This window comes from Pinus tabuliformis, chromosome 3_2, assembly GCF_031772625.1.
Source record: "Pinus tabuliformis cultivar Carrire ecotype Pingquan chromosome 3_2, CPIR1, whole genome shotgun sequence".
Lineage (NCBI taxonomy): Eukaryota > Viridiplantae > Streptophyta > Pinopsida > Pinales > Pinaceae > Pinus > Pinus tabuliformis.
In genome coordinates this window covers 796,366,690-796,393,292 of record NC_142302.1, presented here as the reverse complement: position 1 = coordinate 796,393,292, position 26,603 = coordinate 796,366,690, and the positions used below count along the sequence as shown (strand labels likewise).

Below are 26,603 nucleotides of genomic sequence, written 5' to 3'. Positions count from 1 at the left end.
TTGAGCTCCTGAAGGAAAAGCTGCCACTCGTTCCTCCATATGGGATCAATGCCTAGGTCATCTTCTGATTTCCATGACTGTCCCCAAATGGAAGACTGCCCCACATTTGCTATCTGATTTAAACTTTTGATTCCTTTTGCGTCCAGATGGTTGAGCAGACCAGGGGATAAAGCAAAAAATTCGTTGCACCCCACCCACGGATCCCTGCCAATCCTCAGATTTTCACCATTTCCTACCTGCCAAGCCAAACCTTGTTCAATTACTTTAAAAGCCTCTGTAGTGGCTTTCCAAATAACAGAACAGTTCCTTCCTTTTTTGTTTGGGCTCCTAATCCAGTCTTCAAGAGGAACGGGATCAATATATTTTCTTTTTACAACTCTAGTCCAGAGGTTCTCCGAGTTTATAATTCGCCAACCCGATTTTGCTGCCAAAGAGTGACTGAAATCAAAAGGATTCTTTAAGCCCCAGCCTCCCCATTCTTTTGGTCTAGCAATCTTGTCCCAAGCCACCCAGGGAAGAACTGTGTCCTCCTTAGATCCTGACCACAGAAACCTGCTACAGATCTGTTTGATTTTATGGAGGATCCCTTTGGGAATCCAAGTCAATGCAGCCCAAAAAACCGGAATAGCCTGTAGAACAGAGTTTACCAGAGTAAGTCTACCTGCCCGCGATAACCACTTGAAGCTCCAATGGGAAATTTTTTGTTCAATTTTTGCCACCAACCAATTCCAATCCTGCTTTCTATATGAGGACGGTTTTAGCCAAAAACCAAGATATTTGAAAGGCCGATCCATATTGCAGATTTCGAAAGGCAAATATGATGAGATCAGGATCTCCTCTTGTCTACTGAAACCTTCCAAAATTAAATGAGACTTCCTGGAGTTAATTTGAAGCCCTGTAGCTTTCAAGAACAGATCAAGAATGATTTTAAGCTCTTTGATTTCATTTAAATTCCCATTTGTGAATAATAAAATATCGTCAACAAATAGGAGATGAGTTATGAACAAATTTACAGCAACTTCCAAACCTTTGACCAAACCTGATCTCTTGGCATTTGAAATCAACCTACTTAGTCCTTCAGCTGCCAGGAGGAAGAGCAAAGGAGAAAGAGGACATCCTTGTCTCAAACCTCTTTGGCTTTTGAAGAATTGAGAGGCAGCCCCATTTATCAGAACAACAAAACTTACATTTGAAATGCATCCCATGATCCAATTAATAAACTCCACCTTAAAGCCTAGATGAGTCAATAACATCCTGAGGTACGTCCAGCTGATCCTGTCATAGGCTTTGGATAGATCGATTTTTAGCACAGCCCCTTTTTTGTTTGCTTGCCTGATACTGTGGATAGTTTCCTGGGCCACCCCTATAGCTTCATGTATTTGACGACCGTCCAAGAAACCAAATTGTTCATTGGAGATACATAATGATAAAATAGGTTTCAGACGAACCGCAATGATTTTTGCAATAATCTTGTAAATAGTATTGCACAGAGAAATAGGCCTGAAATCTTCAAAAGTTTCCGGGTCCTCTTTTTTTGGAATGAGAGCAATGAAAGTTGAATTAAAGGGTCCATAAATTTCTCCTTTCTTCCTTGATTCCTCCACTACTTCAGTAAGCTCTGCTCCAATTGAATCAAAAAAGTGGGTAAACAGCTCGATGGTCCAACCATCCGGTCCCGGGCTTTTATCTTTAGCCATTGATTTTACTATGCTTTCTACTTCCTCCTTAGTCACTTCTCTAAATAGATTTTCAGCTTCCTCCCCCTCCACAAAACGAGGAAATACTTGGGCTGTTCTGATAATTTCAGCTAAAGAAATCCCCCCAGGATCTGAAAAAAGGGATTGAAAATGATTCTTTCCCATGTTTGATAAAGCCTCAAAAGATGAGGCCTCCCTACCTTCAGAGTCCTTCAGCTTCCATATAGTATTAGCATTTTTCCGGCCCTTTGCATAGTTATGGAAGAATTTTGTGTTTTCATCCCCCGCTTTCAGCCAGATAGCCCTACTTTTCAGCCTCCACTCCTCTTCTCTGTCCAGTAGTATCTTTGCTCTACTCTTTTCTAGAGCCAGAATTCTTTCTTTCGACTCCTGGGATACATAAGCATCAGCTTCAGGATCTTCTAAAACACGTAGGGCATCATCAATAATGGCCAAATCCTCATTTTGTTTTTTCCTTCTGGCTGAGGCCCATTCGATGGTTGCTTTCTTAAGCCTTTTTAAATTTTCCATAAAGTGTGCTCCTTTATTTTCCGTAGGGCAGATACCCGGATGTCTCCAGGTATTCCTGAAAAGCTGATTAAAAGAATCCTCCTGTAGCCAAGAGGCATTGAATTTGAACGGAGCAGCCGGTTTTGGGGGGGGCTTGGAGAATTCAAGAAAAATGGGAAAGTGGTCCGAATTTCCCCCTTCACCCACCCATTGTCTGAACAGAGGTATATTGGACGCCAACATTTCACTGATGAGGAAACGATCCAGCCTTTTTGCAATTCTCTCCTCCCCCGTTCTTCTGTTCCTCCAAGTAGGTTTAGCTTTTATGATATTTACATCAATCAGTTTATGAGTATGAAGAGCATTTGTGAAAAAATCTGACAGAGGATCTTCCCTCGCAGAGGGCCCCCAAGCTTCAGCGATCCCCAAAGAGAAATTTAGATCTCCCCCAATTATCAGGTTTTTGTCTTTTATCAGATCTTTTGAAAGGAAATCGTTCCAGAATGGGACCCTTCCCTGACAGGGCCCATAAACATTGATGAACAAAAGAGGAATATCAAAATCAGGAGAAACAATCTCCATACCCAGAACATGAGACAGACCCCAGAAATTTAAAACCTTCAATCTTCCTTCCTTAAATCCGATAGCAAGCCCGCCTGAATGACCTGAAGCATCAAGTGCTATAAAAACCCATCCCGGAAAAGAGGAGCGAAGGGCAGATTCGATATCGGCACTTTTGCCCAAGGTTTCTTGAAGGAAAACAATATCCGGGTTGTGACGAGAAATTAGGTCTTTCAACGCCAGTTTTTTGGGCTTACTGGCTAAACCCCTGCAGTTCCAAGAAAGACAAATCATTTTATGACCGCCTCAGGGGTTTTAGCTGCTCTAAGCGCCCCAGGAATCGACATTTGTTTGCCATCAGCCACATCAAATTTTGCTTTTACTTGGGCTTTAGAAAAAAATGATTTCCGACCTCTACCTTTTTTAGGGAAACTCTTAGACGCCTCAGCACCTAGCCCACCTACAGACTCCAGGGCATCATGAGTGTAAACAGATTTCTTACTGAGAGATCTAAGGTTATAGTGACGGGCAGGAGGGGAAAGACCAGTACCCTGACTCTTCAGGGGAATATCCTCACAGTTCAGATTTAAGGATGGAATAGCAGCCGAAAGAATTTCAATATTCTGAAGGGCATCATTACATTTATTTAACAGGGGGGATTCCGTGGGTATACAACCGACAATTGATTCAGAATTAAAAGAAATATTGATTGGTGTAGACTGCATACCGGATGGGTCACCTTCAGGAAGATCGGCCGGATCATCAAAGGGCATTTCCAAGTGAGGCTGGTCTTCTGTAGCTCGAGCCGGATCCCCTTCCTCCCGAAGCAATCCCTCTTCTGTCTGAGTATATTGTTCTTCCATAGGCTCTTCTTCTGGGATATTCTCCTCCACCGGATTCTCAGCTTTCCTCAAAAAACCCTCCCACTCCTCTTCTTTATTTTGAGTCCTCCTTCTTCTTTTCCCCATAGGGCAATCCCTTGCCAGATGCCCATACTCGTGACAACGGTGACATCGAAAAGGTAGGAGTTCATAATCCAGAGGCTGTTCGAAGACATAATCCTTATACTGCAGCGTGATCGATTCTGCGAGTCCTTCTTTCGGATTGAGCCTTACTAATATCCTCGCCACAGCTCTTTCATAGGTATGAAGAAAGGATCTATCAGCATCCAAATAAGTGCCCAGAAGGTTCCCAATAGACTTGAAGACGGAATCCACCCATAGGAAAGGGGGCAAATTAGGAGCCCTGACCCACACAGGGAATTCATCAACCTTCTCCTTTGAGGCGTCGAAAAGGGGAGACCATCTTTTAAAGAAAACAGGACGATTCCCGAAAGCCCAATTCCTCCCCTCGACCCATTCCATAGCTTCCTTACTGTCAAATCTGACCATGAACCAACCCTTAACCAACGTGGCGGTCTTGAAAGAATTTGCCGGGGTCTCCAGCCACTGACTCTCCGCCCACTGCTTTAAGAATTTACCAGATACAAAACGCCCTCTAGCTCTGCCCACAAGTGTACACTCTGCCACTTCCAGAGCATCCTCTACCTGAACGTCCATACCGAGGACCAAATTCGCAAACCGCTTTTTCTTCAATGGTTTAGCCTTCTTCCTTTTTTCCCCTGCCTTTTCCGGTTCCGGCTCTGATTCTCTGCCTCCTGAATCAGGGGTTGTGCTTCCTACAACCCTTTGAGGACCATTCCCATTTACTGCAGCCTGGTGAACATCAATACTGGGAGGGGTTTCAATCAACCCTTCTACAGGGCTCCCCGCTTCTCCTTCTGCCGAAGTCCCACCCTCTTCCGCCTTACCGGGAAAGAGGGTATGAACAATTTTCCCCTGATTCGATGCCTTACTAATTCCGGCGGAAACCCCCTCCGCCCCTAAAATGCTCTGAGTGGAATCCTTTGAAAATAGAACCCTGTTTACAGCCGAATGGCTGCTTCTGTCACCCAAGTCTTTCCCAGCAATTTGAATACCCCCTACAGGCCTCCATATCCCTTTATTTTGAGAAAAATTTATAATATCCTCAAGGCCGCCAGACGGACAGAAAGCTTTTGAAGGGGAAAGAGACTTACTATCAGGTGAGGCGATATTCTTGTCTCTCAGCGCGCCTATCTTAGCTTGAGGGATTGCCTCCTCAGAAACCTTGCCGACTTTGCCGAAACCGCCTGCAAGCTCCAAGCTCTCGTCCAGTAAACCTTTTGCAATTTTGGAACTCCACGAACCTCCACCCGAGAACAATGCGGACGCATGGCTGTCTACTTGCCCAAAAAACTTGTCGATATTCTGCTCAGTGACCTCCTTCCCCCAGACCGAGAGGATATCTTCCGGAGCTAGGTCAAGTTCCACCGCTTCGTTTTGATTTACCATGGTAAACAACCCCAGTAAAAAACTGACACCACCTCGCAACCGTTACCCGGGGAAACAGCTGAAACCGCCTGTGGGCAAACAGGTTTTGACCTCTCCAAAGGAACAGAAAAGAAACCGCCTAGAAAGTTTCCACAAGATAGAACCCACCAGGGAAAAAGACCCAAAACTCAAACCGTGGCAGTTCCCCGTCGCCAAACCGATAGCGGTATTCTTTTACCCAGCTGTCTCCCTCTCCGCTTGCCCACAATAAACGACCTCGGTGGATCCGCCAGCAGCAAAAAACCCCCGTACCTGCGTGTCCTTTCCTGCGCCGTCTGCATCACCTAGGCCTATGGCCTAGGGTTCCCGGATCGAACCCTACTCCATCCATCCGGCTTGCCTCGTAGCCTAATTAAAATCCCCACAAGAAAACCATTCAACTTTTATTTTATTTTTACCATGTTAACGATTCCACTATTTCTACTATATTAAATTGACAATACCTCTAGAAGCAATAAATTTTTTAAATGTATAGTATTTTAATTTCATTGTTTAGATTAGTTATTTAATTAATTATTAATAAAAAATTGTGGAAGTTTGTTTAGAAGGCAAATTTTACTCTTTAAATATACTTTCACAATTTTTTTAATAACTAAACTAAACTCTTAAAAAATGTATTGTTTTGAATAATTATTATTTTATATATTTAATCATAACATATCATAAAATATCCTCCACCCCATAAAGTTTTTGGCGAATTGGAATTTCAAAAAAGACTCACCCATCAAATTTGATAGTTTTCACACCTCCAAACTAGTTTTCATAATTCCAATAAAAAACTTTAACTTTAACGTAAAAAACTTTGACATTTTGTAAAATTTCAAATTGTATTTCACCTATAAATCACCCTAGGGTGAACAATTACCCCTCAAATTCCCTCGGACTTAAAACTTGATAAGACCCACTCCGGAGACCATATATTAGTATATTAGTAATTTTGGGAACTCACGTGGATTTAATTATGAAGGCCACAACACAAACCCTATATCTTTGCCATTCTCCCACCTCTCAAATACATACGTTTGGAATAGGAATTGAAATTTGACGCACTAGGCACATGTTTGAACTTAATACTTTTCCGGAGTTCTAATTTGAATTCGCATTGAAATAAGATAAGGTACAAAAATAATTCGATTATGAATTTCTTCAAGTCTTCAAATCATAATCATAATCATAGGGTACGGAAATAATTAGATTAAAAAAATTTCAATTCTGGCAAAAAAAAATCGCTAAATACTTGAAAAAAATCACTTATATGTTTCAAAATCTATAAATAGATGCCCCTGGCTCACTTTCCCGGCCTCTCTCTAAACTGTTTGGAATATAAGCTGCAATCCAATAATGTCTTTTTACAATTTAGGCAAAGAGAAAGCTAGGCCATATAATCTTTATTCGTTGTAAAAGGAATTTAGTAACTATGATTTAAATAGGTTCTATTATAAAAAATAACATGGACAAATACACCGGGTTATGAAATATTACAGATTTGTAAATTACTTAATTTTATAGTATAATTTAATTTTATAATTTTATATCTAGTATTATAATTATTATTTTTATCTTTTTAATATTTTTTATTATAATTTGCATTTTTTTAAATTTAATTTAATGTTATTTTATGTTTTACCGAATAAGAATGTTTATATTGAGGTTATGATATCATTATCATACTAGACTTGAGAGCACCTTAAGCTATCACGATTTTAAAATCTATATTTTATTGATGACATTTGTTTTATTTCTAAAATTAGTAATGTCATTGTTTGTATTTACTAATGATCTTCTTTTTATTTCTAAAAGTGTCAACGTGATGGGTGACATAAAATTTACTTACTCCACCCCACCCCACTCCACCTTCTGCCCCCACCCCAACAATTATTACTATAACTAAAAAAATGAAAAGAGTTATACATATTCTGGTTGGTTATACTCTATAGTTTTATGATTCCAAGATAAGCATAGAATCACCCATAATGAGTCTTTGTATTGTTAGGATAATCTCAAGACTTGCTTGGCATGCCCTCACATTGGGTTATTGGTATGATATAGAAAACACTAACCTATGAGGATAGATTAATCAAATTGGAATGACTTATATGAAGATAGAGTCATCAAATTAGAATGGTTTATATGAAGATAGAGTAATCAATTTGAAAAGTTGTCTAGTTAGTGATTTATCTTGATTATGTGGGTGAAACAGTGATAGTCTATTTTATTTTGACAATTTTATGTACTTTATTGATGAGTCTTTCTAGGACCTAGTATAGAGGTGATGTTATAAGATTATGTTATGTAAACATTTTGACTTTGTCAAATTACATAACAATAAAAACAAAAATAAAATACAATTAAAAAATATAAAAATGAAATCATTAATTATAATTATTAATTAAAACACTTTCACTTCCTATATGTACATAAAAATAAATAATTAAATAATAATGACTATTAATTATTAATAATTAAAACAGCCTAGATCCATCTTAATTCCAAATTTACCAAGAGTTGAGAGGGATCAAATCTTTTGGGATGAAAACTTCTTTTACAATGAATAGAAATTTGATCCCTCTCACATCCATAAATAAGATGGATCTAGGTATAAAAATAAAATTATTAATTATAACTATTAATTAAAACATTTTCACTTCCTATAACTACATAAAAATAAATAAATAAATATGAATATTAATTATTAATAATTAAACCAACCTAGATACATCTTAATTCCAAATTTACCAAGAGTTCAGAGCGATCAAATCTTTTGAGATTTAAACTTCTTTTATAGTGAATAGAAATTTGATCTCTCTCACATCCAGAATTAAGATGGATCTAGGTTGGTTTAGTGTTATTGCATTGATGATAGATCTAGATTTCTATAAAATGGATTAATTTATTAGCTTGATTATGAAAAAATTTATTGTGGGGATAGATATCGAATCTCAAATGGTTGTTTTTATTTCATATATTCATACATTAATGTAAATACCTTGTGTTTAGGGTGATAGGGCTATTTCTCTTGGGATAGATTATTCTTCTTATAGATAAAGAGTTTGACTAAACTAATTAAAAATTTAAACATCTTTTATAAAATATTAAAAATTATATTTAATAATTTTATATATTCACAACAAATAGAAAATTAATTTAACAATAACAATGAAAATGATAAAATATCTTTAATCATTCCAAAAGAATAAAAAACGCATTTCTCTCTCATGCTACATCATTCAACCATACTTTATGATCAACCTAACAATAAAATATCTTAAGCATCGAGAAAAAATTATATTAACATAAAATAGTTTTTATATCAATAAAAAAATATTTAAAAATCACATGTAAATATCACACATTATTTAATTAATAGATAAAAATAAATAAATAATTATGATTATTAATTATTAATAATTAACTAGCCTAGATCCAACTTAATTCCAAATATATTAAGAGTTGAGAGGGATCAAATTTTTTGAGACGCAAACTTCCTTTACATTGAATAGAAATTTGGTCCCTCTCACATCCATAATAAAGATGGATCTAGGTATAAAAATAAAATTAATAATTATAACTATTAATTAAAACATTTTCACTTCCTATAACTACATAAAAATAAATAAATATGATTAGTAATTATTAATAATTAAACCAGCGTAGATCCATCTTAATTCTAAATTTACCAAGAGTTGAGAGGGATCAAATTTTTTGTGATGCAAACTTCTTTTACAGTGAATAGAAATTTGATCTCTCACATCCAAAATTAAGATGGATCTAGGTTGGTTTAGTGTTATTGCATTGATGATAGATCTAGATTTCTATGAAATGGATTAATTTAGATCTAGGTTGGTTTAGTGTTATTGCATTGATGATAGATCTAGATTTCTATGAAATGGATTAATTTATTAATATGATTATGAAAAAATATATTGTGTGGATAGATATCCAATCTCAAATTATTGTTTTTATTTCATATATTCATACATTAATATAAATACCTTGATTTTAGGGTGATAAGGCTATTTTTTTTGGGATAGATTATTTTTCTTATAGATAATGAATCTGACCAAACTAATTAAAAATTTAAACATCTTTTATAAAATATTAATAATTTTATATATTTGCAACAAATAAAAAATTAATTTACCAATAACAATGAAAATGATAAAATATCTTTAATCATTTCAAAAAAAATAAAAACAAGATGGGTTGCGGTGCAGCTAGTCCCTGCCATATTTCATGCGCATGTACCTAGACCAGTCGATCTGTTATTAAACCGTTGAGAGCAGATTGGCCATGTAGCAGGCAAATCGGTGATATAGCTGGAGTAAGGACATATTTTCGCAAAGTCATTGGTCTTTGTAGCCGGAGTGAGGACGTATTTTCACAAAACGCCCGTCTCCATAATATGTTTTCTTTTGAATAGCTGCAAGACATTCTCCATAATATATTAATATGCAATAGATAACACACTCTCCATGATATAAATTTCCAGGAATGAAGGCTGTTCCATAATGAACGTTGCTCACCCATGTAGCTTTTAAACGCTATTTTATGTTATTGACTTCAGAATTATTTTAAAGTAAGCCCGTTTCTAAAATATTATAATGATTATCTAAGTATTCACTTAAATATATTAGTATTCATATTATAATGACCTTCGAATGATTTAGTATTTTCGTCATGTCAGCCCTTATACCTTTTATACATAAACATATGACGTATGAAAGGACCGAAATGTTATGAGGAGAGGCATTTTGTTTTTTTTAATTAAGAAGATACATTTAAAAAGCTGATTATCTTAATAATATAGATTAAAGCTAACGTAGATATGGGAAATAATAACTTATATACGTAGAAAGTAAGAAGATGAATTAAAATCTTTAGTCTTATGCAGGGTGGAGCTACTTGTTAATTCTAAAGGTCATTGACGACAACGATTCACCAAATAAGATTATTAAGAGTACTAAAACATCACATAAACTATATCTCAGAAGCGCTTTTGAGAAGCGCTTTTGTAAAGTTTACAGAGGGAGACATTCAGGCAGAGCTACAACTGAATCTCGTTTCTGCATAAGGGGCATTGAACACGAGTATATAACGATTCCACGATTCAATGTTCATGAGAAAAATGACTACAACGCAATTCCCTGCTGGAGGTTAAAACAGTATAATAATAGCCATGCAGACTCCTTGATTACGAAGTTCCTTACATGCGGTTTTTGCATGAATGACAGGTGTCCTCTGCATTGCAGGTGTCAAACAGCGAAGGTATTTTGGGCTGCTTTCATTTCGTTTCGTCCAAATCGAATTAAAACAACACAATAGCTTTATCTCTCATATCAACCATGCGTCTTTCTTTCTGGATCATATCAACCATGAGACCTGATTTCTGAAACTAAGCCTCCATCTTTCAGGCTCGTATCAACCATGCGCCCTGCTTTCTAGCTTCAAGGTACTTCATCACTTTTTTCCTATGACATCTCATTCCTCTTCTCCCCAACGCATGGGTATTAGTTCTCTGGTAGCCCGGTTCTTCTGGTTATGCTGCGTTTCGACTGTAAAATTCAGAGCATAGACGAAGGCAAAGTCTTCATGAGGAGGCGTCTGAATATTATTGTTCTGGACAATGTCGATAATTTTGATCAATTAGATGCTTTAGGATTATTTATGGAAGTGCAGTTTGCCATATGCTGAGCCCTCTGCAGCCTGACCCATGCAGGGGATGGTTTAACCGGCGGATCTACTGCGTTTCGACTGTAAAATTCAGAGCATAGACGAAGGCAAAGTCTTCATGAAGAGGCGTCTGAATAAAGCGAAGAACATTCTTATTGTTCTGGACAATGTCGATAATTTTGATCAATTAGATGCTTTAATGGTTACCAAAGTTCTTGGGCCAAGTTGCAGAGTGTTAGTCACGACTCGAGATAAGGGAATACTGGAGCTCGCACAAATTTCTATGATATATGAAGCTACAGGACTCAACGAGGATCAGGCAATAGAGCTCTTTTGCCACCATGCGTTTCTCAGTTCCCGGCCTAAGCTTGGTTTTGATGATTTGGTCATGAAATTTGTAGAGATCTTAGACGGATTGCCGCTCTCTTTGGAAACATTTGGGAGTCATCTATATGGCAAAGCTGATAGAAAAGTATGGGAAGCTATATTGGGCAAGATTTCTAGAATTCTGCCTTGGAATATCAAAGAAAGGCTGAAAATCACAGTTGAAGCACTTGATGAAGAAGAGAAATCACTGTTCCTGGACGCTGCTTGCTATTTGGCAGGGGAAGGCAAAGATACAGCTATACGTATATGGGATGCGTCCGGGTGGAGTGGTTGGTTAGGGTTTGAGACTCTCGAACAAAAATGCTTGATTCAGGTGGATGTCAAGAACCAGATAAGAATGCACGATCATCTGCGCGACATTGGGAAGGACTCAAAGCACTCACAAAAAATTCAGTATGTGAAATATTTACAACATTCACCCCTTTTGATTTTTAACCTGAATTAACTGGTATTACTCCTTTCTTTTAATCAATGCCCTTTCCCAATCAATAACCCTTTGCCAGGGCAAATCAATCACTCTTTTTTAGGAGCAGTCAAGCTGACTCAATTGGTATTACCGCTTCTTTTAATCAATGCCCTTTGCAATCAATGCGCTTCTTTTAATCAATGCCCTTTGCAATCAATGCCCTTTGCCATGACAAATTAATCGCTTTTTTAAGGAGCAGTCTAATGATCAGAGTGAAAATTTTAGGGATATCAGGAATTTTCATACTTTAAAATGTGTTTTTATAAACGAATTTTAGTACTCTTAAAACTCCTACACTCGTAAGCACTCAAATTCCTCAGATTACAGTGCTCAAACTTAGCATTGCAAAAAAAATAAAATAAAAAGACGTACAAAATTCTAAACCATGGCTTTACCTATGTGTTTGCAGTGGCATTGAATCAGATTCCTGGGGACGCCATGCCGGAGAACAAAAGCTTGGAAGGTGCTTCAGAGAATTTCCAGCGACGGCTTCAGAAGCACAACCAGCACAGTGGGAAGAAGATAGCGACCGCGATATAGACAACACCGACTTGGAGGATCCTCTGGGACCAAAGGCTTCTTCTTGCGTTCGGCCGGCACTGGAAACTGAATAATTTTGCTGTCTCTGCCCGAAGAAGGACGTAACTTCTCTATTTTTTTTCATGATTCATTTTCCTTTCTTCATGAATCATTCCTCTTGTATGGCAAGTTTCCAGTGCTGCTAGTCCTCTAATAAGATTTGGAATGCTAGTCCTCTAATAAGATTTGGAATAACATTACACCTGGTTACATGCAGAACATAGGAGATGGCACCTTGGCACCTGGAACATAAGAAATGGCACCTGGAAGTTGTGCCAGGCAGGCGTATAGGGGTATAGGCGGTGATATACCATGGAAATACAACCATGGAAATCCAAAATATCGGTGCTAGCATTTAGTGCTGTGGAGGCATTAGATTAGTATTTTTACCAGTTTGAAAATATGAAGCGAACACAAAATATATAACATATGCTTTAGCTTCGGATTAGCTTCGGATTACCTTAGGTCCTCGGGAAGAGGCCAAATAACATGATTTATCAATATGTCTTTAAAAAACTTGGTATATAGTTGATGACCCGGGACTAAAAGCAGGTCAACTAATGCTATCTCGGTCGCGAATGATTACTATAGTCCATGCCTGAGGGCAGGGACTAATAAAAGCATTCCTCTCTCACGCTACATCATTCAACCATACTTTATGATCAACCTAAAACTAAAACGTCTTAAGTATCTGAGAAAAATTATATTAACCTAAAATAGTTTTTATATCGATAACAAAATATTAAAATCACATGTAAATATCACATTATTTAATTAATAGATAAAAATAAATATCAAACTGCATATGAAAGGTATTTTTAAAAGAAAACTCAATAGGAAAAGTTATCAATTTTTCCATGCATATCGAATTTTCTTTGTATTTAGTAATTAATCATCTAAGTACTTAAGTACTTATTTATTTTAGATTCTATTATAAATAAATTGAAAATTTTAATAATTTTATGAAAACATAATATTAATTAAATAATAAAATTAAGTGTAAAAACACATAAATTTATATTTTTAAGTTTCTAAATTATTTACTAATTTTATATTTATTTTTTTCAAAATTGGGTACGTCATTTTAGATAATGCAGAGACCTTTTGCATCCTTGTATTGATTTTTTTTGTTATAAAGAAGGGCATTTTGTTGATGTATATTTGAGGTGACTTTTTTTCCAACAGAAAAAATATTTCATTAAGATAAATTAAGAAAGTACAGATATCTAACATGACATGCCTATCCTGATTGGAATACAAGAACAAAGGTCATTTCAAGATCATCTTCAGATGTCATATGTCCTTACAAAAGGAGAAACACAAGCGTAAGGGAAAGAGAGAGTGTTGAAAATAATACTGAGGGGGGGGGGGTGAATCAGTATTATCAAGTCACTTATTTTCTTTTTCAAACCCAGATCATATACGCTACTTCAGTTAGATAAAACCACATATATACGCAACTACAGAGAAGGAAACCCGCGTATACAATGCAAACTTATAATTTAATTTATCTTATAGATGTTGATCATTAATCTGTGTATCAGAATCAAATAAATAGTAACCAGAAACAGTAAAACAGAGCTGAAGACAATCACACACAAAAACACAAGATATAAGGTGGAAACCCAATGTGGGTGAAAACCACCTGCTGCAATTCGTCTCTATCTTCTTTTAATTAGAAACATCTCTTTACAATGTACCGGTGCAGTCCTTTACCAGTACGCAGGCTGCAACCTGCAGAGAGCTACAACCTTCTCTCGTTCTCCAACTTCTCCGGGAAGGGAGCTACAACCCCCTTAGCTCTTGCACTAGCCAAGATACTAGTACGTAGGTGCTGGCCTACAGAAGGCTACAACCTTCTCTTTCTTCCAGGGACCACGTTTCATAAATTTTTAGATTGGATCCATGAACATCAATCAATCATCAAAAATTTATGCATCAAACAATCTCCTTTTCACCAATTAGAACTGAATCAAGTAGATACTTCTTTGACAACTGTACCCAAAACACAATAACAGTAACCATACACCAAATTCTGAACTAAGAACATTGCAACAATAAACAGAAGCAACTAGAACCCAACTCAAGAGATGTACGCTACTTCAATAACCTGAAACCTGCGTGCATACGCTTCTGTGTTTGGAGAAACTTGCGTATATGTTTTTTATTCACTGAACCAACATGTATACGCACCTTCACTTCACTGAACCTGCGTACAAATCTATAAAGGATAATTCACTCTTTGAAATATTCAGACACTAATTAATCCAGCTTATCAGATTTATAGATCAAGCATGCGCCACATATAACAGATCAAAATCATACAAAGATACTATTATTCAAGCCTTAATATTATGACCCATCTATAGAACTTATCCTTCTCTTTGCGCTAATGTTCCTCCTTCATTCAGATCCAGATCCTCACCATAACCCCAATCACCAATATTTTAGATCTAGCACTTATTAGATATTCAATTAATTCAGATGATGCTTTGCCAAATCATCTACTTCCTCTTTTATAGTCTTAGGCCTTTCACAATACCACAATCCAAAACCATAATAAAACAATACCATGGACCCAATACTTGGGATCAACACTTCTGACGAGATACCATGGTCCAAAACCATAGGTTCAAATACCAAGGACTAAATACCATGGACCAAAATTAAGTTCTCCAACATATACGCACTTTTCCTTGCGTGAAAGTGCGTGTATACGCATATGCGCCTTTGTAACTTCTAACCCACGTGTATACGTGCCTTCGTCTAGGTGAACCTGAATATATATATTTTTCCTTCATTCTGAGAGCTTGTACTGAGATCTGTCACAAAAGTGAGTTGCCATCAAGGACAATACCTGTGCCATAGCTCTAAATCAGTGCCATAATGCCAACAGAGAGATGTTAGGTTAATAAAACATAGTTGCACTGCAAAACATTGAGATTTCCCTGATTGCCATCTATCAAAGTATTTCTGGTTCTAGGTGGTGCATTGAGCATAAGAGAAATCTCAGAAGAAGCTGAAGAGAAAAAAATGTCAATACTCAGTTGTAGAAGAGGGCTCTAGTGTAGAAGAAGTGATCCAATGTCGATGTGTTCAGATTCTTTAGTAACCTATTGGACAAAGGATTAAAAGAGAATATGTCTAGGAGTAGCACTGTAAAGAGGATCTATCCAAGGCATGTATATGTGGGAGATGGACAAATAACCTAAGACTTGCATCAGGGCATTAAATCTTTGTTTCCAATTTGAGAGAGAGGGGGCATCCAATTTGCAATTTTTCTTAGCACATTCAATCATAGATTTAGAGTCTCCAACAACCACAAAAATAGGAGTTAAGCTCGAGTATTATTGCCTGAACCACAAAACCAATGAAATAGAAGTAAATTTGAAGACCCAAGTGTATTCCTTTCCACACACATAGAGATCGAAGGAGGAAGCTCCATCAAAGAATCCCACTGGAAAGGTGGGCCAAATGTTTTTCGAAGGATGGGCAGGTTTAGGGTGACAACTGGCAGAAGAGAAGAATTCCTTGTAGTAAGCAGAGATCTTACTGCTAGTCCTCCAAATACCAGCCAGAGTCTATTGAAATATGAGGACATTTCTAGCTTGCCAAATACCCCAAAGGACATAAAAATGTAGAGTCGGCTGATGAATATTGTCCAAGAACCACTAATGAGGCAAACAAAGACAACAAATGGACAATATAAGAAATAGATGATGGATGTTTTCAGGCTGAGTCTAGCACAAAGCACACTTAGTTGGCCCCTTAAATCCCCATTTTGAAAGATTGTCCCAAGCCAACACTTGGTTGTGCGCCACCAAATAGATAAAGAAATTTACTATAGAGGAGTATTCCATTTCCAAGATCGTGATAGCTAAGGTAGATGATAGAGTGATCCATATGGCTAAGGTATGAGATAATAGGCCTCACGAACAATGATTTGAAATTTTGAGTAGCCACCATTATAAATAAGTTTGTTGTCCTTGGGAGTAAGGACAATCCCAACCATTTCTATGTTGGATATGTAAGAATCCCATTCTAAAGCAAGGAGTGAGGGCAAGCTGAGACCCTCAGAGGATGTTGAATAGAGGTAGTTAGGCAAGAGTGGAAATATCATGTAGAAAACGAATTCCCAAGTTATGAATAAATTAAGTAGTTGGGGAGAGAGAATATGCATACCATATATTCCACTGAAGAAATCAAGATTGATTTCTAGAATTTTTCCAAAGCCAATTTCCCACTTAAGGTTACTGAAATACCAATGCTTGGTGAGAAGCAAACTGTGAGAAAACTATGCCAATTTTGAGAAATCTAGAGCAAAAATAAAGCACCAAATCAGATCCAACCCAATAAGTCACATCCTCAAAGACATTTATGCCTAATTATTTGATTCTAGAGTCCAATGACACTAATACCCCGCCACAATTTTTTGACAAAAAGGGTAGAATTGAATTTTTGTATGGCTTTAAGGCCCCATCCACATAAGACTACTGGATGACTTAATAGATCTATACAGACTAGATGGATTTTTCCAACCAGAGAGGGGCCAGCCTAAAGGAAAAGAGATATGATAGATTCAATTGTTTTTATTATGCCCTATGGAAGCTTGAAAATATGAATCCAATAATTTGAGATGTTGTGGATAATAGATTGTATCAAAATGGCATGACCACCAAGAGAAATCCATTTGCAATACCGTTGACGAAGTTCCTTTTCGATCTTTAGAAGAAGCCAATTCCAATCCATATTCTAGTAACCATTGGGCTTCAATATGAAGACAAGGTATTTAAATCACCACTCCAGGGAAGTGTTTTGAACACCAAACAAATATGTGATTTCGTTAATCCTTGATGCAAAAGGATCACAAGAAAGCAGATCCGATTTGATTTTGTTCATTAGAAGAACTCAAGAAAGACAAACATTTAATATAATGCATTGAAAAATATGCCATTATCTGGGATTTGAAGGTCCGATTGCTAGAATATCATTTATGATCATCACATGAGTTATAGAGACAACATTATCTATCATGTAGTTAGAAAACATGCCCATGTCATGAGTTGCAATGATATTTTTTCTAAGACCATCGAAAACTAAAAGGAGCAAGAGTGGGGAAAGGGCACAAAACTATCAAAGGCCTCGGGAGGAAAAAAATCAAAAGGGGAGTCATTGATGAGGATGGAAAAATTAAAAGATTTGATGCAGGATTGAATCCAACGAATTGTGGATAAAGGAAGACCTATCTTGTGCAAAATCTTCCACATGTTCCTTATCCACTGAGTCAAAAGTTTTCGTTAGGATCATTTTTAAGAGGCAAGCATCCCGATGGAAGATCGTCATGGAATGAATACATTCTTAGGCAATGGCTACAACATCGTGAAAAGGTGATGCTCCAGAAAATGAAATTGTTCAGCTGAGATAAACTTAGAGAGGAGAGGTTTGATCCGATTGGCCATAGTCTTGAATATCAGTTTGTAGATAGTATTGCAGAGGGATATGGGTTGGTAGTCTAAGAAAGAATAAGGTTGAGGTAATTTGGGAATAAAAGGGATGAAAGTGGCATTTACCACTCTAGTGACCTGACCAAGTTTGTGGGATTCCTCCAACATGTCAGCCAGTTCATCAATCATAAGATCCTGGAAGTGTAAAAAAGGTTCTGTGATCCAGCCATCAAGGCTATGGATTTTGCCTCTAGCCAGGTCTTTTAAAATACATTAGACATCCTACTTTGTGACTAGTCGATCTATAACAAAGTTATCTTAATCATTGGACATGATAGGGAAGAGGTTGTAGAAGTCCATCTGGAAATTTAAAGGGACAAATTCTCTAGCACATTAAATAGATATAAAAAAATAGGAGAGCCTCTCCTTCAATATCACGTTGTAGGGAAATTTGGATCCCCGAGTCTGAGAAATGTTGGAATTATATTGTCTCTGAAAAAACACTTGTTTATGAAAGAAGAAAATAATTTTTTTCTTCATCTGCCATCCACATAGCATGAATTTTTTGTTTCCATTCCTCAACTTGTGTTAGCAAAATTGATGATCTGTGTTGTTCCAGAAAGGAGGATTCCAATTTGGAGGATTCTGAGAAGTAGGTTGGATTGATAGGATCTTCTAAGGAGATTAATTGATTGTTAATTTCAATAGGTTCCTAAACCAAGTCCGTTTTTTATTTAGATCCCATCTGTGAACCTTGAATTTAAGAGCCCACAACTTGTCATATAATCAAACCATTTTAGAGAATCATCACTCCCAAATGGCTCAGACTAGAAATTCTAAACAATATTGATGAATTTTGGTTCCTTCAGCCATAAGTAATTGAATTTAAATGGGAAGGTTGTCGTCGGGAGTGTGCTAGACCAACCAATGAAAATAGGAAAGTGACCTGAGATGTGAGATGGTAGAGTCCAAGATTTTATGTCCTTAAGGTGAATGGAAGTAGCCTCCTGTACAAAGAAGCAACCTAATCGCTTCGAAATGCCAAGGCTATCACATCAGCCATTTTCCCAAGTAGGGCCAATGGAGTCTGGAGTGATGTCCTAGAGATTTTTTTGCTGAAAAAATTCTCAGAAGAACCTGCCTAATGGATCAAGTTGACTATGTCAAACGAAAATCTCAGAGAAGTCTAGGGTGAGATTAAAATCCCTTGCTAAAATCAGTGAGTCGAGCTTGAGAATACCACTGTTTCCTACCTTGTTCCAAAATTATTTGATGTTATAGTGGGGAGGATATATATTGACGATTATGAGTCTAGAATTAGATCCTCACTATCCCTTGGCCAATAATAAGCAAGTTTAGGTTTTGTAGACTTTTAACTTGAATTTTTCTATATTCCACATTGCTACAAGCACTCCTGATAGTCCATTGGCTCTTGTAGCACATACTAGCCAATTTGGGAAGATCTGGAGCAAGAAACCCCAAGTCTACTCCCTGTGAGTCATTGTTTCTTGGAGAAGCACTAAATCTAGTTTATAGATTTCAATAATGCTTTTTAGATATCATCTTTTGAGGGTTGATCCCAAACCCTAGACATTTAAAGACATAATGGTCATATAGAAGGAGAAAATTTGGGGGGATCTACATTAAGAACCTAAGGCTTATGGATGGCCACAACATGGTGTCCCACTTAGAAGGAGACATGATCATGGCTAGGGACAGATAAATTTAGAGACTCTTGAAATTTAGCTGAAATATTAGGTGGGGACATAGTGAAGACTGAGATTTTTTTGAATTTTTTTCCTTTTTTTCCTCCGAGTGGTGACATTTTTGAAGAACCCAAGACTGAAATGAATACTTTTAACATCATAAATAGATTTCTTAATTGACAGGGGCTCCAAGGTATTCAATGAATCTCAAGCGAGGCCAAAGAATTCAAAGTCTTATGCAAAGGGAGAGAAAGTTCAGCCATAAGGGGCTCTAAATTTGGTCGGTGAGAGGAAGTATGGATCCCTTGGAGGTGAGGAGGGAACTGATGGAGTCGGGGCAACTGTGAATGATGTAGGAAAAGAAGGTGTAGATGGGAGGAGGGGGACCTTCGAATGCAGGTGTCTTGATAAAGGTTTTGAGAATTCCCGTGAGGAAGACTTAATTATCAGGTTAAGGCGAGACTTGGAAGGAGATAATCAGGGGGTATGGGATTTATAGGAGGGAAGTCAACATCATCATAATTTTTGGGCAAACAAGAAATAGTATTATGAGGCTCTTGATGTATGATTGCAGAGAAGGTACGAGAAGAATTCTTTTCTCGACCATATTAGAGTGGTTAGTAAGTATACAAGACACATAATATAGAGGAGGATTGTGGCTGAAATGACCTAGACATGTAGTGAACATATGTCTAATTTTGTGAAAACACAGGAAACTAAAGGGAACAACCCAATAGTCTAAAATTTATTTTCCGGAACAGGGACACCAATAGATATTTATTTCTGCATGAATATCACCCAATAGGGATCATTCTACAAGCATCCATGTCGTCTGATTGTCCAGACCCTCAAGGAACCTTCATCAAGGTAATATAGTTTTCTGATGGAATTAATGATATCTATAATTTCCTTCTGGATCCATAGCTCTAGTGGAAGGCTAGGGTGATTGACCTAAATGATATTTCTTCGAAGAGATTCAATAACCGGTTCAAATCCGAATGACCATGTCTGAAGGTATAAGAATCCACACCCTTTTACCCAAGGGGAGTCCATGATACACTCAACATCCTTTGGTGAGAGGAAATGAAAGGTAAAACATCATTTTCATAATGCACTAATTTGAAGGTGATACATTAGAAGGGGGAGCCACCAAGTGTCAATCTAGGATTTCATCTAAGCCCTAGTCAATCTGCAATATACCCAATGGCCTACGAGAGCCTGTTGTTTAAGTTTAAGTTGAGACTCTCTTGTAATGCCCGCACCCATGGGTGATTGGTATGATATAAAAAACACTAACCCATGTGGATAAAGTAATCAAATTGAAATGATTTATATGAATATGGAGTGATCAAATTGAAGGATATTCTAGTTATACAATAGAAAAAATATAACTAATTTTTCTCGATTATTTGGGTGAAATAATGATATTCTATTTTATTTTGACAATTTTATGAGCTTTATTTAATGTTATTGCATTGATGATATATCTAGGCTTCTATAAAGTGGATCTATTTATAACTGTGAATATGAAAAAAACTATTATGTGGTTGGACGTGGAATCTCAAATGGCTATTTTTGTTCCATATATTCATACATTGATGTAAATACCTTGGGTTTAGGGTGATAGGGTTACTATTGTTTAGATAGATTGCCCCTCTTATAGTTGATGAGTTCGAACAAGCTAATTAAGAGTCTTTTGAGACTAGTTAAACATGGTTTGTAAAATATTTAAAATTATAAATAATGATTTTATGTATTTACAACAAATAGGCATTAATTTAGCAATAAAAATGACAATAACAAAATATCTATAATATTTCCAAGGGAGTAAAAAACATATTCCTCCATCACATTACATCATTCAACTATATTTTATGATCAACCTAAAACTAAAACATCTTCAACATTTCACAAAACTTATATTAATAAAAAATTATTTTTATATTTATACTAAAATATTAAAACATCACATATAAATATTAAATATTATTTAAATAATAGATAAATATAAATATCAAACTTCACATATAGTTTTATTCCCTTATGTTTCTAAAATGATTTTCCACTTACATACTTAGTTTTTTCAAAATTGGATTAAGTCTTCCTAGATCATGCACTAACCTTTTGCATCCATGTTTGGTCAATTCAATGTACTTGAATTGGAAAACATAAATTTTCAACCAGGGTGCGTAGACTGATGAAGTATACATGCACAATATATGCTTAGAAGTTGTTTTAGTAGGTCATTATGTATTTTTCAAGGTCTAAACTTAAGATGGGGCGATGTTTGTCAATTTTATTAATGTTGTAATTCTTAGGGGTGTTGATTAAGTTTCCTTGGAATCAATCTCTATTCAATCTGTTTGTGGATGATGTGAGGGTGATTTTACTTATGTTAGATTGTTGGGATTTGATCTTAAATCTATTTATTGCAGCTCCTAATTTTCTAAGTGCAAAATGAAACCTTGCTCTAGAAGCTATGAAGGAATACTATTGAACTCAATTGTATTAGGAAAGGTCTTCTCGCTTGTTCAATTTCTATTCAAACAAAGTAATCCAAGCAACATCTATGAATTGAACACACTTCAATTATGCTTGATAATAAGCAAAGGAAATAAATGTGCAGTACTAGGTATAAAGCAAAGTAAATAATAGTATAATCTAGGTACAAAGAAAATTAAGTTCCTATGCAGATAACAAGTCGAGATCATTATACAACATTACAAAATAGAGCAATTGAATAATTAAAGGAAATCAGATTGTATTTGATTAAAACCTACCACTGTTTGTAGGGGCCCTCCACATAGCAGTTCAGAGCTTCAAATCAATGCAATGTTTGCACACAAAAACCAAATTAATTCACACAAAATTCACAAATTGTTCAGAAAACATATCATTCAGTGTTCACCCAAATAACAATGTGGCCATTAGCTTTATAGCATGTCTCTTTGCATAACTGTATGAAGTTCCTAAGCCTAATATCTCTTAATCCTATCTTAACTTATATTGTGAAACAGTTGTTTTGCTATTTGGAAAGAAAAACGATAAGGTTTCAACTGATCTTGGGTTCTGTTCTGCGTTAATCCGGTGATTGATTTGGAGTTTGACCGCGATCTGTTGTGCCTCTTTTAGCAAACAGTTTCGAGTGGATAAGAAGGTATCCATGAGGGAGTCATCGTCTATCCATATGCACATTTCATTTCTAATTTGGAACTCTGGAACCTTGCGAACAATGAAGACAGCTATGGAATCCTGCACTAGCTTCTGAAATAGACTAATTCGGTAGTTAATTACAACTTTAATTAAAACAATATGGTATACAACTGAATATGAATAGGAAAATATACTAATGCATACATTCATCAAAACTTAGTAGATATGGATTTATTAAGTGGTAAATATATATGAAAAAGAGAGTATTATTGGGCAAAAGGATGTCATGGTAAGACAATCTTCAGACCCTACATTCCCCCATACTGGAGATGTTGTATGTCCTCATACACTTCTTCCTTGTATTTTTCTTGTGTCTCTTGTTTGTCATCTCCTTGTTTCATTATTTTCTTCTTTTTGGCAGAGATTTGAATTCTAGGCTTCCTCATTAGGAATTTTTACTTTAAACTGATTATTTCTCTCTGCATAATTATGTTATCTTTCTTCAGCTTCTTGTTTTTCTTATACTACAAGCTTCAATGTAGGATTAGATTGTCGCTCTTGGTGATCTGTATCTCACTCTGTGTCTTCAGGGCTTGATTTTCATTTTTAAGATATTGATTCAGTGTTTCTAGTTCAAAGATCTCCTGCTTCAAGATGTTTGAGGATGATTGTTCATTCACCTGGTTGCTTCCTTCTCTAGTGATCTGTATTGTCTCCTTTATTGTTTTCACCTTCCTTTCTAGTGACTCTATGTAGTCATATATTTCTTGTTTTGCAGGGTCAATACCTGGACTATGTATCGGGCTTCTAGAGGTGAGCTATAAGGCTGTGGTGATGATCTTGGTGACCCATTTGGAGAATTCCCAGGGCTTCCAGTTGGCTCATCCTCTGTTGGCTCAATCTCTGTTGTAGTGTTTTCTATTGGCTCAATCTCTATTGGAGTGTTCTCTATTGGCTCCTCCTCATTTGGCTCACTTTCCTGAAGGTTAATGTGTCTTGTAGATTTTGATATTGTTTGTTGAGTCGTGCTCAACCTTGTGCTCCTTCTCAATCATGGGGTTTGTGTTTTCTGCACTTTCCTCCTTTTATTCTCTGATTTTTATTTTAGAGGAGAAGTTTTAGTTTGTGAGAGTTCTTCTTTACCTAGGCTAGCTTTCTTTCTTCTAGGGCTTCTCCTCTTCATTCTCTGTAAAAATGTTACTAGAGGCAGCTCTTCTTCTATTACCTCTGTCTGAGTTTGAGGTTCTTGTTCCTTTATCATTTCTATGGTTCTTTTTCTCCCCCTGAGGACCGTGCTACTAATTGGTTTTCCTGGGGATTTTTCCTCAAAATGTTTCCTTAATAAGAAACTTTCTTATTCATCCCCTGTACTTTGGAGGTGAAATTCGACCAATATTTTCACTAGACCATGATGGTACATGGTGTTTTCTATGCATTGAATTTTCTTTTGAACATTTGTAGCCATTTTCGTGAGGCTATTCAAGAGAAAATAGGGGAGGTTCATATGATGATCCTCAAGGAAGTGCATCATCATTCTAACATGGTAAAAGTACATTTGTCCAAACCTACCCTCACAAGTGATAAACTTTTGAAGCACAAGGAATAAGTTTATGCATTTACTTTTAAGAGCAGAGATTGGAATACCTTTTCTGTAGACTGTTGTGTCCATGTATGAATTCTTGAGGAAACCCTTCTAGCCCTTGATCTCAATCCCTCTGTTTTTAAACCATTTTTCTCCATGCCTTCACAACTTGGTGGGCTTAGCAATCACAGACTCCGTTATTGTGAGCTTTATGTCCCCAATTTTGGCCTCCATTCCATCAAAGGAACATGAAAATGTCTTGGTTACCTCTTTGTGGAAACTGCTAAATTTCTTAATCAACTGCAGCCATTGTCTTCTTTGCAGTAGCTCCCTAGTTTGTGGGTACCCCTCTAGGAATTGCTTCCCTGCTGGCTCAGTTCGAACAATTACCCCCATACTAAAGGATAATTTTCCTCGAAGATTGGCTACCTTGACAGGAAAATTGGACTGGTAGGGTTTGCTAGCTAGCAAAAAGAATTCTTCTTCTTTTCCAAAGAAGAAGAATTCCTCCTGACCATCTTCAGTTCTAAATTATCCTAAAATATTTTGACAAATTCCTCTTTTGTTAATGGTTTCTGATAAAGCTTGAGTCAATGTCCATTTACTAATAGAGGAGTTATTTCTTCATCAATAGTCTTGATTCTAACTACACCATTATCAAAGATATTCTCAACCTCGTAAGGTCCAAGCCAATGGGTTTGGAATTTCCCTTGAAATTTTTTGAATTTTGAATCAAAGAGAAATGCCCAATCTCCCGGATGAAACTTCCTTTCTTTAATGTACTTATCATACCATCTTGACCTCTGTTGTTGCACTAAGTTGGTCCTCTGAAAGGCTTCTTGTCTGATCTGATCGAGCTCATTTAATTGTGTCATCTTTTGCTTCTGGGCTTCTGACAAGTCAATATCTAACTTGACTGCTATCTTATAGGTCTCGATCTGGAACTCTATTGGAAGTAAGACTTGTTTCTTGTAAACAAGTTTATAGGGAGTATGTCTTGTAGTATTTCTCCATGTAGTCCTATAGGCCCATAAGGCTTCTGGAAGTTTCTCCACCCATTCTTTCCTATGTAGATGTACAGTCTTTGTAAGGATAGCCTCGATCAATGTATTTGTGGACTCAACTTGTCCATTGGGTTGTGGATGATATGGAGTTGACTTTTGATGTTTTATCTTGTATTAGTCCAGAAGCTTCTGCACTAGTCTGGATGTGAACTATGTTCCTTGATGTGTTACAATTTTTCTTGGCAAACCAAAATAGGTAAAAATATCCTCAAAAATAAATGAAACTACAGTTACATTTTCAGTAGCAAAATGAAGTGCTTTAGCTTCTACCCAGTTAGTGACATAATCAGTACATAACAAAATATACTTCTTTTGCTTTGATGGTGGGCTGATTGGTCCAACAAATTCCAATGCCCATTTTTCAAATGGTTTGATAAGTACCTGAGTTTTTCCATTCTCTGACAACTGTCACATATCTTAACATATTCCTTGGTGTCCCTGAAAATGGAAGGCCAATTCTCTTGTTAGAAAAATGTCCTCCACATGGCTCATTATGACAAGCTTTTAGTATCTCTGGTATTTTTTCCTCCCAAACACATCTTCTGATGATGAGGTCTGGTCCTATCTTATATAATTCTTCGTTTATACATGAGTAGGATGTGCTATTGTGGACTATTGTTATTTTTTTCACTAGGAGTTAAATGAAATGGAATTTTTCCTGTGGCAAAATAGTTAGCAATATCTAGATACCAAGGTGATTTAGTAGATACTACAAAAAGATATTCATCAATAAATTTATCTTCTTTGGGTCAATCATTATTTTCATTCTGTATTCTAGATAGAAAATCAGCAATTGTGTTTTTTTCCTGGCCTATCTAGAATGGTTATGTTGAATTCTTGTAAAAGTAGGAACCATCTATTTATTCTTCCATTAGTGACTGGTTTATTCATTAGGTATCTAATGAATGATTGTTCTATGTAGAAAAAAGTTTCATAGAAATTTATATAATGTCTGAATTTATTAATGGCATGAATCATAGCTAAGAACTCCTTCTTGGTTACAATATAGTTTAACTCTACAGGGGTCACATTTTTATTTGTATAATAAATGGTAGAAGGAGTGAGGTCTTTTTGTCCTAAAACAACTCCTAAGGCTAAATCTGAAGCATCTATTGAGATATGGAAAGGCAATTTCCAGTTAGGTCCTTTTAAGATGGGTGCTTCAGAAATTATCTTTTTCAATGTTTTAAAGGAAACTTGACATTCGGAATTCCAACTGAATTCACAGTCATTTTGTAAGTAATTTAAAGAGTGGGGATACAATTTTTGTGAAGTTTTCTATAAATCTTTTATAGTATCTAGTAAAATTGAGAAAATTTCTGACATCCTTTTGACAACTTGGAACTGATAACTTGGAAATGACTTCCACCTTA

General features: G+C 36.3%; 1 protein-coding gene across 1 annotated transcript; it reads left to right on the top strand.

Annotated features, from left to right (window-relative positions):
* The first annotated feature begins 10,967 nt into the window (after window positions 1-10,967).
* LOC149182990 (disease resistance protein Roq1-like) lies at window positions 10,968-12,316 on the top strand. Its single transcript, XM_089414763.1, has 2 exons — window positions 10,968-11,629; window positions 12,112-12,316. Exons 1-2 carry the CDS (start codon window positions 10,968-10,970, stop codon window positions 12,314-12,316), a joined length of 867 nt encoding a protein of 288 aa, XP_089270889.1.
* The last annotated feature ends 14,287 nt before the right edge of the window (window positions 12,317-26,603 follow it).

What these genes read in the sequence shown, in the direction of transcription:
- LOC149182990 (XM_089414763.1), top strand. Translation starts at nt 10,968, where the DNA reads ATGAAGAGGCGTCTGAATAAAGCGAAGAACATTCTTATTGTTCTGGAC. An exon ending in AAGCACTCACAAAAAATTCA is followed by an intron (nt 11,630 to 12,111) that starts GTATGTGAAATA and finishes ATGTGTTTGCAG; the next exon opens with TGGCATTGAATCAGATTCCT.